This window comes from Mixophyes fleayi, chromosome 9, assembly GCF_038048845.1.
Source record: "Mixophyes fleayi isolate aMixFle1 chromosome 9, aMixFle1.hap1, whole genome shotgun sequence".
NCBI lineage: Eukaryota > Metazoa > Chordata > Amphibia > Anura > Limnodynastidae > Mixophyes > Mixophyes fleayi.
Genome location: NC_134410.1, coordinates 115,905,620 through 115,919,787, shown reverse-complemented (window position 1 = coordinate 115,919,787; position 14,168 = coordinate 115,905,620). Strand labels below are relative to the sequence as shown.

Genomic DNA, 14,168 nt, shown 5'->3' with positions numbered 1-14,168 from the left:
AATTCCCCTTAAGTCCTGGACTAATCTATAGCCCCTCCCCCCACTCTTCTTCACAGGGAAAATGGGGCTATTTGCTGTGCTCGATGTACGAATTAAAATCCCTTGTTGTAACAGCCTTTCAATAACAGGATATACACCTAATTCCACCTCCGGTTTTAATGGATACTGAGGGATTTTTGGAGCTATCCTACCCCTTTTTAGATTTACCATGACAGGGGCTACATTTGCCATCAGTCCAGTGTCCTGTCCATCTCTGGTCCATAGTGAACCCGGTATTTCCAGCAACATCCCCTTTACTTGAGATGGTTCTATAACAGTAGAGTGTAACATTAACCTTTGAGGGGTGTCTAATATATCCTGTACCTCATGTGCGACTTTCTCTGGTATATCTAAGAACACACCATCTAACGTACAATATATGACACATCCCATTTTACATAACAAGTCTCTCCCTAGTAACTTAGTAGGAGCTAAAAGAAACGAATGTTTAGTATGCAGGGGCCCGATAGTAACTTCTGTGGGTTTAGTTATAGGATAATGTAACACTCTTCCCGTTACCCCCATAGCTGGAATAGTCTTACTGGTCACCTGTAGATTAAAAGGAGAGGTTATCACAGATCTGGCCGCCCCTGTATCTACAAGAAAACTTTGTTTCCTACCAGCTATGTCAACTATCATTGTTGGTTCTTCTATCTGACTCTGTTAACCTCACTGGCTGTAGACTACAGGTATGACCTGACCCCTAGCGCTGACTATCGCTTTCCCGCACAGCATTTGCTGCTATAATATGTGCGGGTAGATGTGAGTCTTCTAGTCTATGTGATTTCTTCCTTGGAGGATATCTATGTGTCCCACCTCTAGGGTTGTATCTGTCCTTTTTACAATCCCTCCTAACGTGTCCTTCTTCATTACAATTGAAACATCTGATCACTCTATGTTTCTTATTATGTGGGTTGTATGCTGGTGATTGTGTATGCATCCCCCCTAGAGCCTGTATACTCACCGTCATCAACCTATCACTTTTCTCTTCCTTCTTTCTAAAAAGGTTTTTCTCATGCTCCACAGCAGACTCCCTAAGAGAATCTACTGTGATGCCTCTCCAATTAGGTAATGTGGTTTGTACTCTGGTTTTTAAATTTTCCCTAAGACCATCCATTAGTACTCCTACAGCTACTTCCCTGTGATGTGGGTCCTCACCTATGTTTGATATCCCAGTGAACAGTGTTATCGCTGCTATAGCTCTAATGAAGTAATCTGCTGCTGTCTCACTATCTTTCTGTTTGATGGTGAAAATTTTACTCCAATTCGTTACTACTGGAAAATAGATGGCTAAATGTTTGACAATCTGTTCTATATTCTCTTGATTAATCTCATCTGTCAAGGTGTCGTCTTCCTCCAACGAACAATCTCTAATGAATTGTTTTACGTTAGTATTGGGAGGAAGACACGCCCTCAACACTACACGCCAATCCTTATCGGTTGGTTCATGGGCATTTCCTAAGTCTTTACCAAACTTCTGACACTTTGCCAACTCTTTTCTAGGATCTGGGAATTCAGTCATAATGGAACGTAATTCTGATCTAGTCCAAGGACCATGCATTGTAACATTTCTTAAAGGAACTACACCATCCTTATCCACCTTCCCATTGGGAACTGATATTGTGCGGACTGGATACGTACCCACCGGTTCACTATCTTCAGGGTTAGCTACTTCAGTACTTTGAATATTATCTCTCCTAGTGGTCACACTACTCTCACCTATCTCAGCCATTGCCCCCTTTCCATACTTACGCTGAACCTCTAACATATTAACAGCATGGGCAATGGCTGAAATTACCGTGGGTTCATCCTCTTCTTCAGAAACACTTGCTTTAAACTAACTTAAAACAGGATATAACTTAGCAATTTTCTTTTTTTCATTTTTAATAACAGCTGTACTTACTCCCCCCGCCACATAGGTTGGCGGGGGCGCGCTTGCGCTGAGTTCTCCATGCTTCTCAACGGCTACTTCCGTTGTGCGCACACTTTTCGCAACGCCTACTTCTGCTGTGTACTCGCTGCTCTGCCACGTGTTGCCCTGCATTTGCCACAATTTTAAACAGTCATTATGTCTATTTCTCACTTTTGTTGACTTAATCAACCACACTTTATCTTTTACGTTATTTAGTACCTCTGCATTAAAACTCCCTATTGTTGGGAAAGGCCTAACACACTGTTTGGTCATCTCGACCCACGTGTCACAATACACAGTTGCGTATGCCCCATATTTCTTGCACATAAGAAACCGTGCTGAACCAATAGGCCCTTCCTTAGGCAGTACACTGGCCATCTCTAGTGTATGCTTAGCACCCATGTTGAACAGTACCAGTCTATGCAGACCACACTTCCAAAAAAAACACTTTCAACCCTTTGCTATGAACACTTTACCGCTAGAGATCTCTTACTGGCTGTGGACGTATTTGCTCAAGCAGCGTCCACTCGCTTCCTCTCGTACCAAACAAGGACCCCTAACACAGAAAATATCATTGTGGGACCCAAGGGCTATCAGCTCCTCGATACCCTGGCTAAACCACAAAAACTGTTAAGTTTATTTCAACTGATAGCACAAAGTCGATACAATCAACCAGCCTTTCCAATGTAATTCCTCCCCGCTGCCTTCCCAAGTTACAATCACGGCTTCCTTGCCGTGCGGTCCGATCGCAACGCTTACAAACACTAACTATGAATAAGTGATGGCTCTTGGGAGCGCGCGGGAAAACTTCCTTTGTTTTCGCTCCCGGTATACCTGCCCCATATACCGTCCTTCAGTTGGGCAACCTGCCTCGTCAGACAGCAACTAAGCACCTCAACAATAAACAGTGTATCTACGTCCCAAAATCCCACACTATACACCTTTTCTGCGTAGAAAATCAAAAGTTCCCAACAACAGTAATAAAGTCCCAGAGGCTTTCACAAGTAATTATAGTATGCACATATAACTATCAAAACGATTGTTAAACCACGTGGCAAATCTACCGGAAGTTCACATACGCTAGGCAGGAAGTACACATACGCTATGCAATACAATATATCAAAACGCAATATAACAGAAAAAGAAACAGTTTTCTCTTTTGTCCCTAGATTCTAGTTAGCGCACCTTCAGATTATGCAAAACGGACATTCGTTTTCACAACACAGAGTAAAATTCAGGTTTTGAACACATTGCTTTCTTACCCGTTTATGACACGTCTCCACCCTTTGTTGCGGAACCGAAATCCGTTGGTCTTGCGTATCATCCGGTGACGAAACCTCCGCTGCGAGCCCCCAAATTGTTATGAGCGTTTTGTCGCTATCCAATAACGATTGTTGAATCTCGGTTTGTATTTCCAATGCACAAATATTTATTCTCAAAAAGTAGCAGAATAATTCAAGCGAAATAATAATAAGTACAGCCGTTACTTATCGCAGGCGCTCTGGATCCAGTGAACAGTCATTCAGTCCTGAAGTCTGTGGTCTAGGTGACTGAACTCTACATGAGGAGCTGCTGCTTATATGCAAACAGTAATACAGTAAAACAATGCAAAGGGTGTGGCTTGCTTCTATTGGTCCAGGTTTCAGGAGGGGTTGTAGTTCATAGGCTAGTTTAAGCGCAGGAATCCAAAGGAGGGGGTCATCTCTCCAGGGGATGAGCTCTGATCTTCCCGCTAAGATTACTAATCCTAATAGTCCATAATTCCTTAACATTAATAACTTGCGTATGTGCTCTGCGATCCCTTCGCAGAGTGAACCGGACAGTCGCAAATGTGAAGGGGATTAGTTTGATACCACACATGACATGATTCCTTCAACGTGTACCATATGTTTTACTGATATGCATATAACTCATAATATTACACATAAACTCTATGTATGTAAAAGACTAATACGGTTGTTGCCACGTGTTGCAGCTGCGTACGCCCTTCCACGCCGTAGCGTGCACTTTTACGCCGTAGCGTACCGTACGCATCTTTTCAAACAAAGACAACCAAGTTTGCTCGATTTTAATTGAAATGACTTTATCCAATTTGCTGACTTCGACAGATCTATGGTACGCGTTGAGGAATAGTTTAGTGTACATACTTTCCAGAATCAGACGACTAGAGTTATATAGAGTTGTGAGGAGAGTTTCCACCGTTAACTCAGGTAAATGTTGCAGCCATTGTGTTAGTCCACTAGTTGTGTTGTTGTATTCTAGTCGATCTCTTATAAAATTATAACGAGTGGTAATGGCTTTGTCTTCAGGTTTTCTTTTAGGATAAAAGTAAGTCCCAGTGATCCTGACAATCATGATCGGAGATATTCCTGATAGCACTGCTGATGTAACGATGTGTCTGAAAGTATGAGAAAGGGAAGGAGCTGTGTGTGTGAGAGGTCGTTTGTTCACTGTGTCTACAGACAACCAATTGCATTAATATATTTTTCCTTCAAAGCCACGAAGAGGTCGGGTGATACATTCTCTTGAAAGTCAGGGTTTAATACAAAGGTTTCAAAAATCGATTTGTGGACATTAAATGGGATTTGTGCCTTAGTATGTGCTGGGGAGGGGGTTCTCTTTTATATCTTGGGATATCTCTTGGTCATGGAGGTGGAAAAACGACCCTAGGTTCATGTTTGGGAGAAAACCACTCTCCAATGGGTTGTCAGTGTATATCTGTGTGGTGTCCAACCAGTCTCTAATATGGCGGAAAAGGCTGAGTGATTGTTGGTTGTTGTAGCTTAATCCAGCTAATTCTGGGCCTCTTATTATTCCATATAAAGTTTCTGAAAATTGAGTTCAGGACTTTGGAGTCTTTCTGGGTGAGAAGGAAGGGAAGTGATTGGATAAGTTTCGGGAAGGATTCCATTTTGGTTAAATTGGCCCTTCCTTAAAAGGAGAGATAAAGACCATACCACCCCTCCAACTCTCTGGCCATGGAGGATATTATGTTAGATATATCAATCGATATAGAGAGGATGGATATTTAGCTATTTGAACCCCTAAATAAGTAAACTTTTTTTTCCTAATTGAATGGGGTATGTTTGCCCTGTGATCGGTGGGTAATATCAGGCTTAAAATACATCACTGTTGTTTTCTCTGTATTGACGGAGAGATCTGAGATTGATCCAAATTCCTTCATTTTCTTCATTATTAGGTGTTAGGAATGACCTGGGTTGGACAAGTAAAGCAAAGTGTCATCCGCAATGTCTGAAATTGTGATTTTGTGTTTTCCAATCTAAATGCCTTGAAATTCCCGTGTCTGTGGTAGTATGCGCAAAGGTGTCCAACAACAGGTTGAACAATAGGGGAAACCACTGGCAACCCTGGCGTGTTCCCAGGAGCATCTCCACTCCCTGTAGACCATCCAAAAGCAATGTGGTAAACCATGTGTTATCAAAACACCGCATTAGACCAATATTGTGTCCCCGAATGCTCTTTGTGACAGAATATCATATAGGTGTGCCCATAGTACCATATGAAACGCATCGTTAACATCAGGGATACGAAGCATAGCATTTTAATTTAGGGGTTTGAGCGGAAACAACAGTGGCCACCACCACCGCTCTGATATCTTTATCTCAGTGGTGACCCCCCACGTAGCCCAGTTGTGATCCTGATAACAGTTTAGGGAGGAACGATTGTAATCTGATAACCATAATTTTACTAGAATTTTATGAATGATAATTAGCAGTGTAACAGGTCTGTAAGAGGACACCAGTTGGGGGTCTTGACTTTATGTTATATTGGGCCCTTTTATAATATTTATTGGTGAAACCATCCAAGTCATGTGTTTTATGAGCCTGCATGGCTTTTATTGCGGTACTTATTTCTGTCCACGCTATGTCCTTGTCTAGGATATCCTTCTGGGCTTGGGTTAATTTTTGGCGGTGTGTTTCCTTCATTAATTTTTCTTGTATGAAAGGGACTACGGGGTCTGATTGATAAAGTGTCATAGTATTTGCGGAATTGTTCCTCAATGTCTTTAGAGCTACTGTGCAAGTTCCCTGAGGAGGCATCAGTTATGATCGTCTAGTCGCTATTCAATAAAAATTGTCCACTTCGAATAGTGTGGCTCCAACTCATAATGCGATTTAATAGCAAAAAGTAAAAGAATAACAATTCAATAAAATAAGTACAGCCGATTACATACGCAGGTGCCCTGGATCCAGCATACAGTCATTCAATCCTTAAGTCTGTGATCAAGAAGACTGTCTGCTGGTCCCAGATCCTAATATTTATTCAGTTGGTGTTACATTAAAAAAAATAGAGATGATTTGGCATGTTTCCATTGGTTCAGTCTTCAGGACAGTCCAGCATAATGCAGTTCATAGGTCAGTTCAAACGATGCCCTTCAAGGGTGGGGGTCAGCTCTCCAACAGATGCATACTAATCTGCTTGCCGAAAAGCTGGTTCAAAATGGTCTATTTGCATTACACACACAATACCATTCTGATCATTAATTCCCTATAATCCATAACTCGCATACGCAAGGAGTCATCTCTTAGCCAATAGGACCGGATGTCTGAGGATAAATAGGGGATTAGAATGATACCAAACATGATATGTATCCTATATCCTGATCCTTAGATCTCAATAAAGGGCTTTTAACATTATTATATTTAATTATCAACTCTTTTACATTTGGTTATAAACGACTGTGTGTTGGAACTATTTTAAGGTGAACTGTTTACAAGTGAATGTGTAAGTGTAAATGTGTGTAAAAGCGTTTGTACGTGTTGTGGTTAAATACGCCCTTCCATGCCGTAGCGTACTATTCGCATATTTTCAGACAAAGACAATCAGATTGATGGTTATTAATTTGAAACTACTATATTTAATTATTTGACTTTGACACGTCTCTGATGGCTGTTATATAAATCTTCTTTTCCCATGTTTTGGACATGTTAGCTAGAACTCTACTTGGCTTGTTTGCCCAGCGAAAAATATTTATTTTTAATATAGTACAAATTGCGTTGTGATTGAGATATAGGAATGTTTCAAGAAGGTGGCAAGTCTGTTTGTATGTGTCAAGGGAGTTTCCACTCGGGTGTTCCACATATGTCCTGAATACAGAGGACATTGATTCTTGTAGGAAATGATAGCAAGTATTGAATTTGTTTTTAAATTTAGATAAATAATTGATCATGTGGCCTTGCATCACTGCTTTCATAGTTCCCAGAATAAGATCAGATTCTCCCAATGATCTATATAGTTCATCCACTTCTCATTGAGAAAAGCGCGGAAGTCTTCCACTTAAGATAGGTATGGGGGGAAACACCAGAGACGTGTGGAGGAGGATGGAGGGGAGTGGTTGATCGAGATGTGGGATGGAGATTATGTCTGACGAGGCCGGATGACAGGGGGTGTTGGCAGTGAAATAATGTTTAATCTGTCAGAAATCTCCCAATGGCTTTATTCAGCAATGAACACTCAGCCTCCTTGTACTGAGCCGTCTGAATGGGGAAAAATAAAATGAATGACTAGAAACCACAAGACTACTGAGAGGCAGACACCATTACTCCATACTTGCCAACCTTTGAATACTGAATTCCATGAAATCCTGGGCAGGGGGCGTGGTTGGAAGGTGGGAGGGGGCAGGGCACGGTCAATCGCGTCATTTTGGCCCCACCCCCACAGCACAAACATAATTTTGATGTGGGGCAGTGTCAAAAGGGCACTATTCACAGCGAATCGCGTCATTTTGGCGAGTAAATTGGAGTATGCGGGATACTTGCCTGCTCTCCCGGGAGTCCGGGAGACCTACCCAGATTCCAGGAGTCTCCCAGACATTTCAGGAGAGTTGGCAAGCATGCATTACCCAAGTCAGTGTGACAGAGGCTGATTTTGTAAAAGTATCATTTTGTAGTGGGAAAAATGTGACATGGTTTAAACTTTACAGGGGCCATATGGGTTTGCTGCTAACCTTCCAAAGGGACACACGTTACCCTTAATATCAGTAAATTAAACTGTTTTTTTCATAATTATATAGCTTTACAATTACATTACTTATCCAAAAAACAGGTGGAGCACTAAATTCGGTTATTTTATAGCCAAAAACATTGATTTTTAAACAAAATTGCAAAACAAAACCAAACAAAACCAAAATACGCAAGGGCGGTTTGGCAAAACCCAAACACAAAGGTACTCCAGATCCAAAACCAAAACCAAAACCAAAACACGGGGGTCAGTGAGCATCTCTCATTCAAACCTAGACAGAGTTATATTAATCCTTTCTGCAACTCAGGTAGTAGCTCTCCAATCCCCAGCAGAGATATGGCTGTCTCAGGCACAATTCACTGAGTTGAATATGGAGAACAAGGGTACCCCAATTATTATATAACAACGAGGACAAAATTCAACACCTTGAACTCTTTGTTATGTTCCACAAGCAATTAATGAACAATTTTTGCAGTGTGGCAGGGTGCACTGTCCTGCGGAAAGAGGCCACTGCCATCAGGGAATACTGCTGCCATGATGGGGTGTACTTGGTCTGCAACAATGTTTAGGTAGGTGGTACGTGTCAAAGTAACATCCACATGAATGTCATGACCCAAGGTTTCCCAGCAGAACATTGCCCAGAGAATCACACTGCTACCGCCAGCTTGTCTTCTTCCCATAGTGCATCCTGGTGCCATCTCTTCCCCAGGTAAATAACGCACACGTACCCGGCCATCCACATGATGTAAAAGAAAACGTGATTCATCAGAGTAGTCCACCTTCCTCTATTGCTCCATGGTCCAGTTCTGGCGCTCAAGTGCCAGTTGTAGGCTTTCTCAGTAGTGGACAAGGGTCAGCATGGGTACTCTGACCGGTCTGCTCATACGCAGCCCCTACGCAGCAAGCTGTGATGCACTGTGTGTTCTGACACCCTTCTATCATAACCAGCATAAATTTTTTCAGCACTAAGTTAGATAGTTTTTCTTCTATGTTTGTTTTTATTTATAAAAACTGGAGGAGGAAAGAAGGATTAGGTTTGGGAAGAGTAGGTTCAGATATGATGAGACAACATTTCAGAAGCTATTCTGACACAAATTATTTTAAGTACATAATGACATGGCCTGAAATAGCTGTAAAACAACAAGGGATATGTTCAAAGATAATATGTGTGAATGGCCCGTGTGTATTAGCATAGGGATCTGTTCCTTTTCTTACAGCAAAATTACTAATTTTTTCAATGCAGATTGTACCCTGGTACCACTGACATTTAACTGAATTGCTGTACCGTATTAGCCTCAACTACCTCTGATGGCAGCTCTTCCATTTATCCACTGTCTTTTCTGTGAAGTTGTTTTTCCTCAAATTTCCTCCAAACCTACTTCCCCCCAGTGTCAGTGCATATTCTCATGTTCTAATACTTCTCTTCCTCTGTAGAATGTTTCCCTCCTGTACTTTGTTATAACCCATTGATATGTTTGAAAGTTTCTATCATGTCCCTTCTTTCCCTTCTCTGATCCAAACTATACATATTAAGTTCTTTTAGTCTTTCCGGGTATGTTTTGTGCTGTAGGCCATGCACCATTTTAGTTGCACTTCTTTGTACAGTTTCTAATGTATTTATATCTTTATGGAGATATGGCCTTCAGAACTGAGCAAAGTATTCTTGATGAGGCCGTACAAATAATCTATACAGTGGTATTATTACTTCTTTCTTTCTGTTACTGATTCCTCTCCCTATGTAACCAAGCATCTGACTTGCCTTCCTGATTGCTTTGTTACATTGCTTACCTGCCTTTAAGTCACCTAAAATAGTGACTCCTAGATCCCTTTCCCCCTCAGTAGTTCCCATTATAGTGCCATTAATACTATTTTTAGCCTTTGAATTTTTGAAACCCAAGTGCATGATTTTGCATTTTTTGGTATTAAAATGTAGTTGCCACTCTCGCCATTCGTCTATTCTACCTAGATCATCAATCCTTTGTTTTACCCCTCCTGGTGTGTCTACCCTGTTGCATATATTTGTGTCATCTGCAAAAAGGTCTGGTCCAAGTACAGATCCTTGGGGTAATCCACTGGTAACCATTCCCTGCTGTGAATGCACTCCATTTACTATAACTCTCTATTTTCTATCCTGTAACCAAGATCTTATCCATTCAATCATCTTAGAATCCATGATTAAGATTTCAAGTTTATTTGATTTAATTTGTTTATTTAGCCTTCCCGGAATAGTGTAGGAAGCCCTCTACACTCATCCATAAGCCAATGGTGTTGAAGAATTTCCTCCAGAGTGGGACGTTCTGAGGGGCGAGTTGATAAACACCACCGAATCAAGTCCTCACAATCTGAAAAGAGAGAGAGAAGTATTGGTTATTTCAGATACAGGTCTCTTGTGTAACAAACCCCAATACGCACAGATGCTTCAGCCCCTCCCCTCCACCGCCCCACCCTCCCTCCGCAAAGCTCATTCACGAAGAAGCAACTGCTGATAGGAACATATAGAGACAGCCCTTACAAACAGCCTTCTTACACAAAATCTTTAAGGAAACAAAATGCTAGTAGCCCAGTGACCCAGCCCAAGATAGGATCAGCCTGGGGGGCAGATGCCCCCATTGCGACCAGCCAAGCCAGCCTCTGTCTCCCTCCCAAATACCCTGCCTACAGCCAAGGACTAGAGCACTCCTCACGACTAGTAGAGATGTGACATTAGCGAGAGATGCTGGCGGGGGATGACCGGTATAGTGGAACATCCTGGTTTTATCTACTAGCCTTCTCTATTTTCCTGCAGTCGAACAGAAAATCACACTGACCTATCAACACATATGGACTTTTAAATCAGCCTGTGTGTAATACGCTGCTGGCTGTGGGTATGAAAGAGAGACGCGTTTCGCAACACAAAAGAGGCCTGGCTAACAAACGCAAATAGCATTTTTTTTTATTCCCTAAATTAAAAAATGGATACATTTCTATCCTCCTTCCTGACACCTTCCACATGTTTGCATACACCTGACGCAGGGTAAGTCAATATCAAGATAAACCTGGCTATGTGGGGCATTAAGTGAGACTGTAATTAGGGAATACAGAGAACTACACTTGATATAGAACACTGCAGTTTCCTTTGGGGAAAGAGTTTCACATATAACCGATGGAGGTCTCTCACCTGGAGATACACTGGTTCTGAAGCTGATATTAGCTTGTATTATCTCCTCTCTAGTTTTAAATGGAATGTCCCCGCACACCATGTAGAACAGCAGGACACCCAGGGACCAGACGGCTGCCGGTAATGCGTTATACTCCTGGAACGCTATCCATTCCGGGGGACTGTACGTCAGTGTTCCTGTGGAAGAGAACATGTTGGTTTACAATGGAGGACTATGAATTGCGCACCAAAATATATAATTTCGGCTTCAAAAAGCAAATACTAGGGTGTATATTGTTTTATTTTAATTCTATGATCTACTCCTAACACAGACAAACAAAAATAATATGCGTTCAAAGCGCATTCTAAATGCCCGGTAAATTGACTCTAACGCTGATGCTTTAGCATATAGCAAATGGACCTGTAGACAGACAGTTTCTAACAAAGGTTCACTATGGACTGTATCAAATTCAACATTGTTTACAGCATCCCAGTGTGATTAGCAATGTAAATGTTTTCATATCTGAAATGTGGCCTTAAATTGGTCACTTATCACACCCATAGCTGTCCCATTCAGAGTAAAGTTACTTATCTTTTTACATTGTTTTTATTGTATATAATTATATTTATATTATTTTTATTAAATTATACCTGTCACCAGCTCTCAGTGGCTGCAGACATTTTTTGGGCTGGATCACGATGAACTGGAAAGGGGCCTATGAATTAATTCAGAACTAGTGACATCGCTGAGACACTTTGCACGGTGATATCACTAGTTCACTGTGAATTGAAAGAACAGAAACTATATGTAGATGACAGGTCCACTTCAATGTGGTTTACTCACCAGCAAAGGTAGTAAAGGGGAAGTCCTGGAGCAAAACCCCACAGCCAAAATCGATGAGCTTTATGGTTTCCAAACGGGTGCTGACCAATACATTTTCAGCCTTAATATCTCTATGCAGGACCCCTTTGGAGTGGCAGTGTTGGACGGCCTCCACAAGCTGCCGCAAGAGGCTACCTGCCACTCCTTCTTCTAGGGGCCCCTGCTCTGTGATGATATGAAGCAGATCTTGACTGTGCTCTGGCATTTCCATTACAATTTGAAAACTGTGGTCTGTTTCAAACCAATCCAGCAGTTCAATGATGCCGGGGTGCCCTTTAACCTTCAGCAAGAAGTAGATTTCCATCGGCACCCGGGATAAATCGTCCTGCAATTGCAAAAGTTCATAATAAAGAACTAGAACAGGCCTGTCCAACCTGCGGCCCTCCAGATGTTGTGAAACTACAAGCCCCAGCATGCTTTGCCAGTAGACAACCTGTTGATAGCTGGAGGGGCATGCTGGGACTTGTAGTTTCACAACATCTGGAGGGCCACAGGTTGGACAGGCCTGAACTAGAAGATGAATAGAAAAAGAACGGGCTTGCGGAGGGTGGGAAAGAGAGAGGAGAGGTACAGAACCCATCAGGAACTCAGTGGATGATATTGGGCAGATGTAAGATCATAGGATGGATGTTACAATGCGTAAATAGTGCACCCATCACCTACACAGAGTGGAGGCAGCTACTTTGTGGATAATTATTATCTAGGAAAATTCAGGTTATCAATCATGGTTGCCAACCATAACAACATTTTACTGATGTTAGAAAATAACACCTGTTTTTGGCCTGTCAGTAAGAAAAGTAATGGAGTCCAGTAAGAAATATGGCATCCTTTGCCACTACTAAATTTCACATAGCGTTTATAAAAAAAATCAATGATTTAGGGTCAGAATGGTGTTATAAGCCCCTTATGTTCACCCCCTGGATCCTTTCTCACAACTGAGAAATGTGTGAACAATATGGTAGTAAAACATGTCACCCATCAGTAAATTTTTCTATTACCATCCGTAAAGAGAAATTTCAAGGGACGGCAACGTGCAACTAATTCATCAGGAACTAGTGACATCACCGTACAAAGTACAAATATACATTTTTATCTCCAAAAATAATTTCAGAGAAACATAGATAAATGTGAAGGGGGCTAAATGCAAAAGTCTTACCAGCTGAGTCCAGCGCATCCCGTGACACTTGCTGATGTATTTTACAGCCACCTGGGGGAGCCAGAGAACAATTAGAGCCTATCTGTACAGAGAGACCATGGAAAAAGAGCAGCCAATTCCAACAACACTCACCTGTAAGCTGTCTGCCCGTCTTTGTGCGCTGAACACAGTGCCGAACCCACCGCTGCCTAGAACAGCCCTCAATTTATAGTTCTTCTCAAAAACTGGCTTTTCCGTTCCTGTAACAACATGATAAGGGACATTACATCTGAGGTGTGCATAACCCAGATCTGGAAGATTTCTCAAACACCACACAATGAGCCAATCTGCAAAATACGTCGTTATTGCAAAAAAAAACTTCACCTACAAGTCATGTTATCCTTAGAACCTTAAGTACTAAATGCAATAGAAATTCAGCAATTTGTGCCTTTACGAACAAGCATATTTAATTAATTTGTTAATTAATTAATTAGCAATGCTGGATGGCTGAGCATTAGTGCATATGGTAATGGTGCAAAGAACAAACAACATTAACCAAATTGCACATGACATATTCTAATATAACAACACTTTTTGAAATTATCTGGGATAACTATGTATAAATGCTAGCAAGAAATATTACGTGGCATATATATTGCTACATTAAATACTTTGCTTATTCTCCTACAAAGGTGCTGGGCCCATGGTAATGGATGGAAGTGGATGGATTATAAGAGGAGTGGGCTCCTACATATCACAGAAGAGTTTGTTTAATACAAGTTATAGTTCTTTTTTAATACTCAAGATCTTCAATGTTCCGACATGCGCTACTGACAGACTCGCTGGGAAATGTGATTGGCTACAGCAACTCTGTGTTTGCAGGTTTTCATCCCTTGATAGTCAAAGATTATCACGTACTGATGGTCAGTAGTCATGTGGACCCTCAGAGGTGGGATATGTGAAACTATATTTACTTCAGTAGAATCTTTATTATTTATTGTATTAACTCTCTTAGAGGAGATTGAGTTATGTACTGAAATCAGCAACATTCTCACAGCTAATAAAGTGATCTAAGCATAGA

At 41.4% G+C, this 14,168-nt stretch overlaps 1 protein-coding gene across 1 annotated transcript; it reads right to left on the bottom strand.

Annotated features, from left to right (window-relative positions):
• Positions 1-10,130: 10,130 nt before the first annotated feature.
• LOC142101869 (serine/threonine-protein kinase pim-2-like) lies at positions 10,131-13,551 on the bottom strand. Its single transcript, XM_075186300.1, has 6 exons — positions 13,542-13,551; positions 13,241-13,347; positions 13,109-13,159; positions 11,914-12,370; positions 11,091-11,267; positions 10,131-10,275 (listed from the first exon to the last, which is right to left on the bottom strand). Exons 1-6 carry the CDS (start codon positions 13,549-13,551, stop codon positions 10,145-10,147), a joined length of 933 nt encoding a protein of 310 aa, XP_075042401.1. The 3' UTR covers positions 10,131-10,144.
• Between the last annotated feature and the right edge of the window lie 617 nt (positions 13,552-14,168).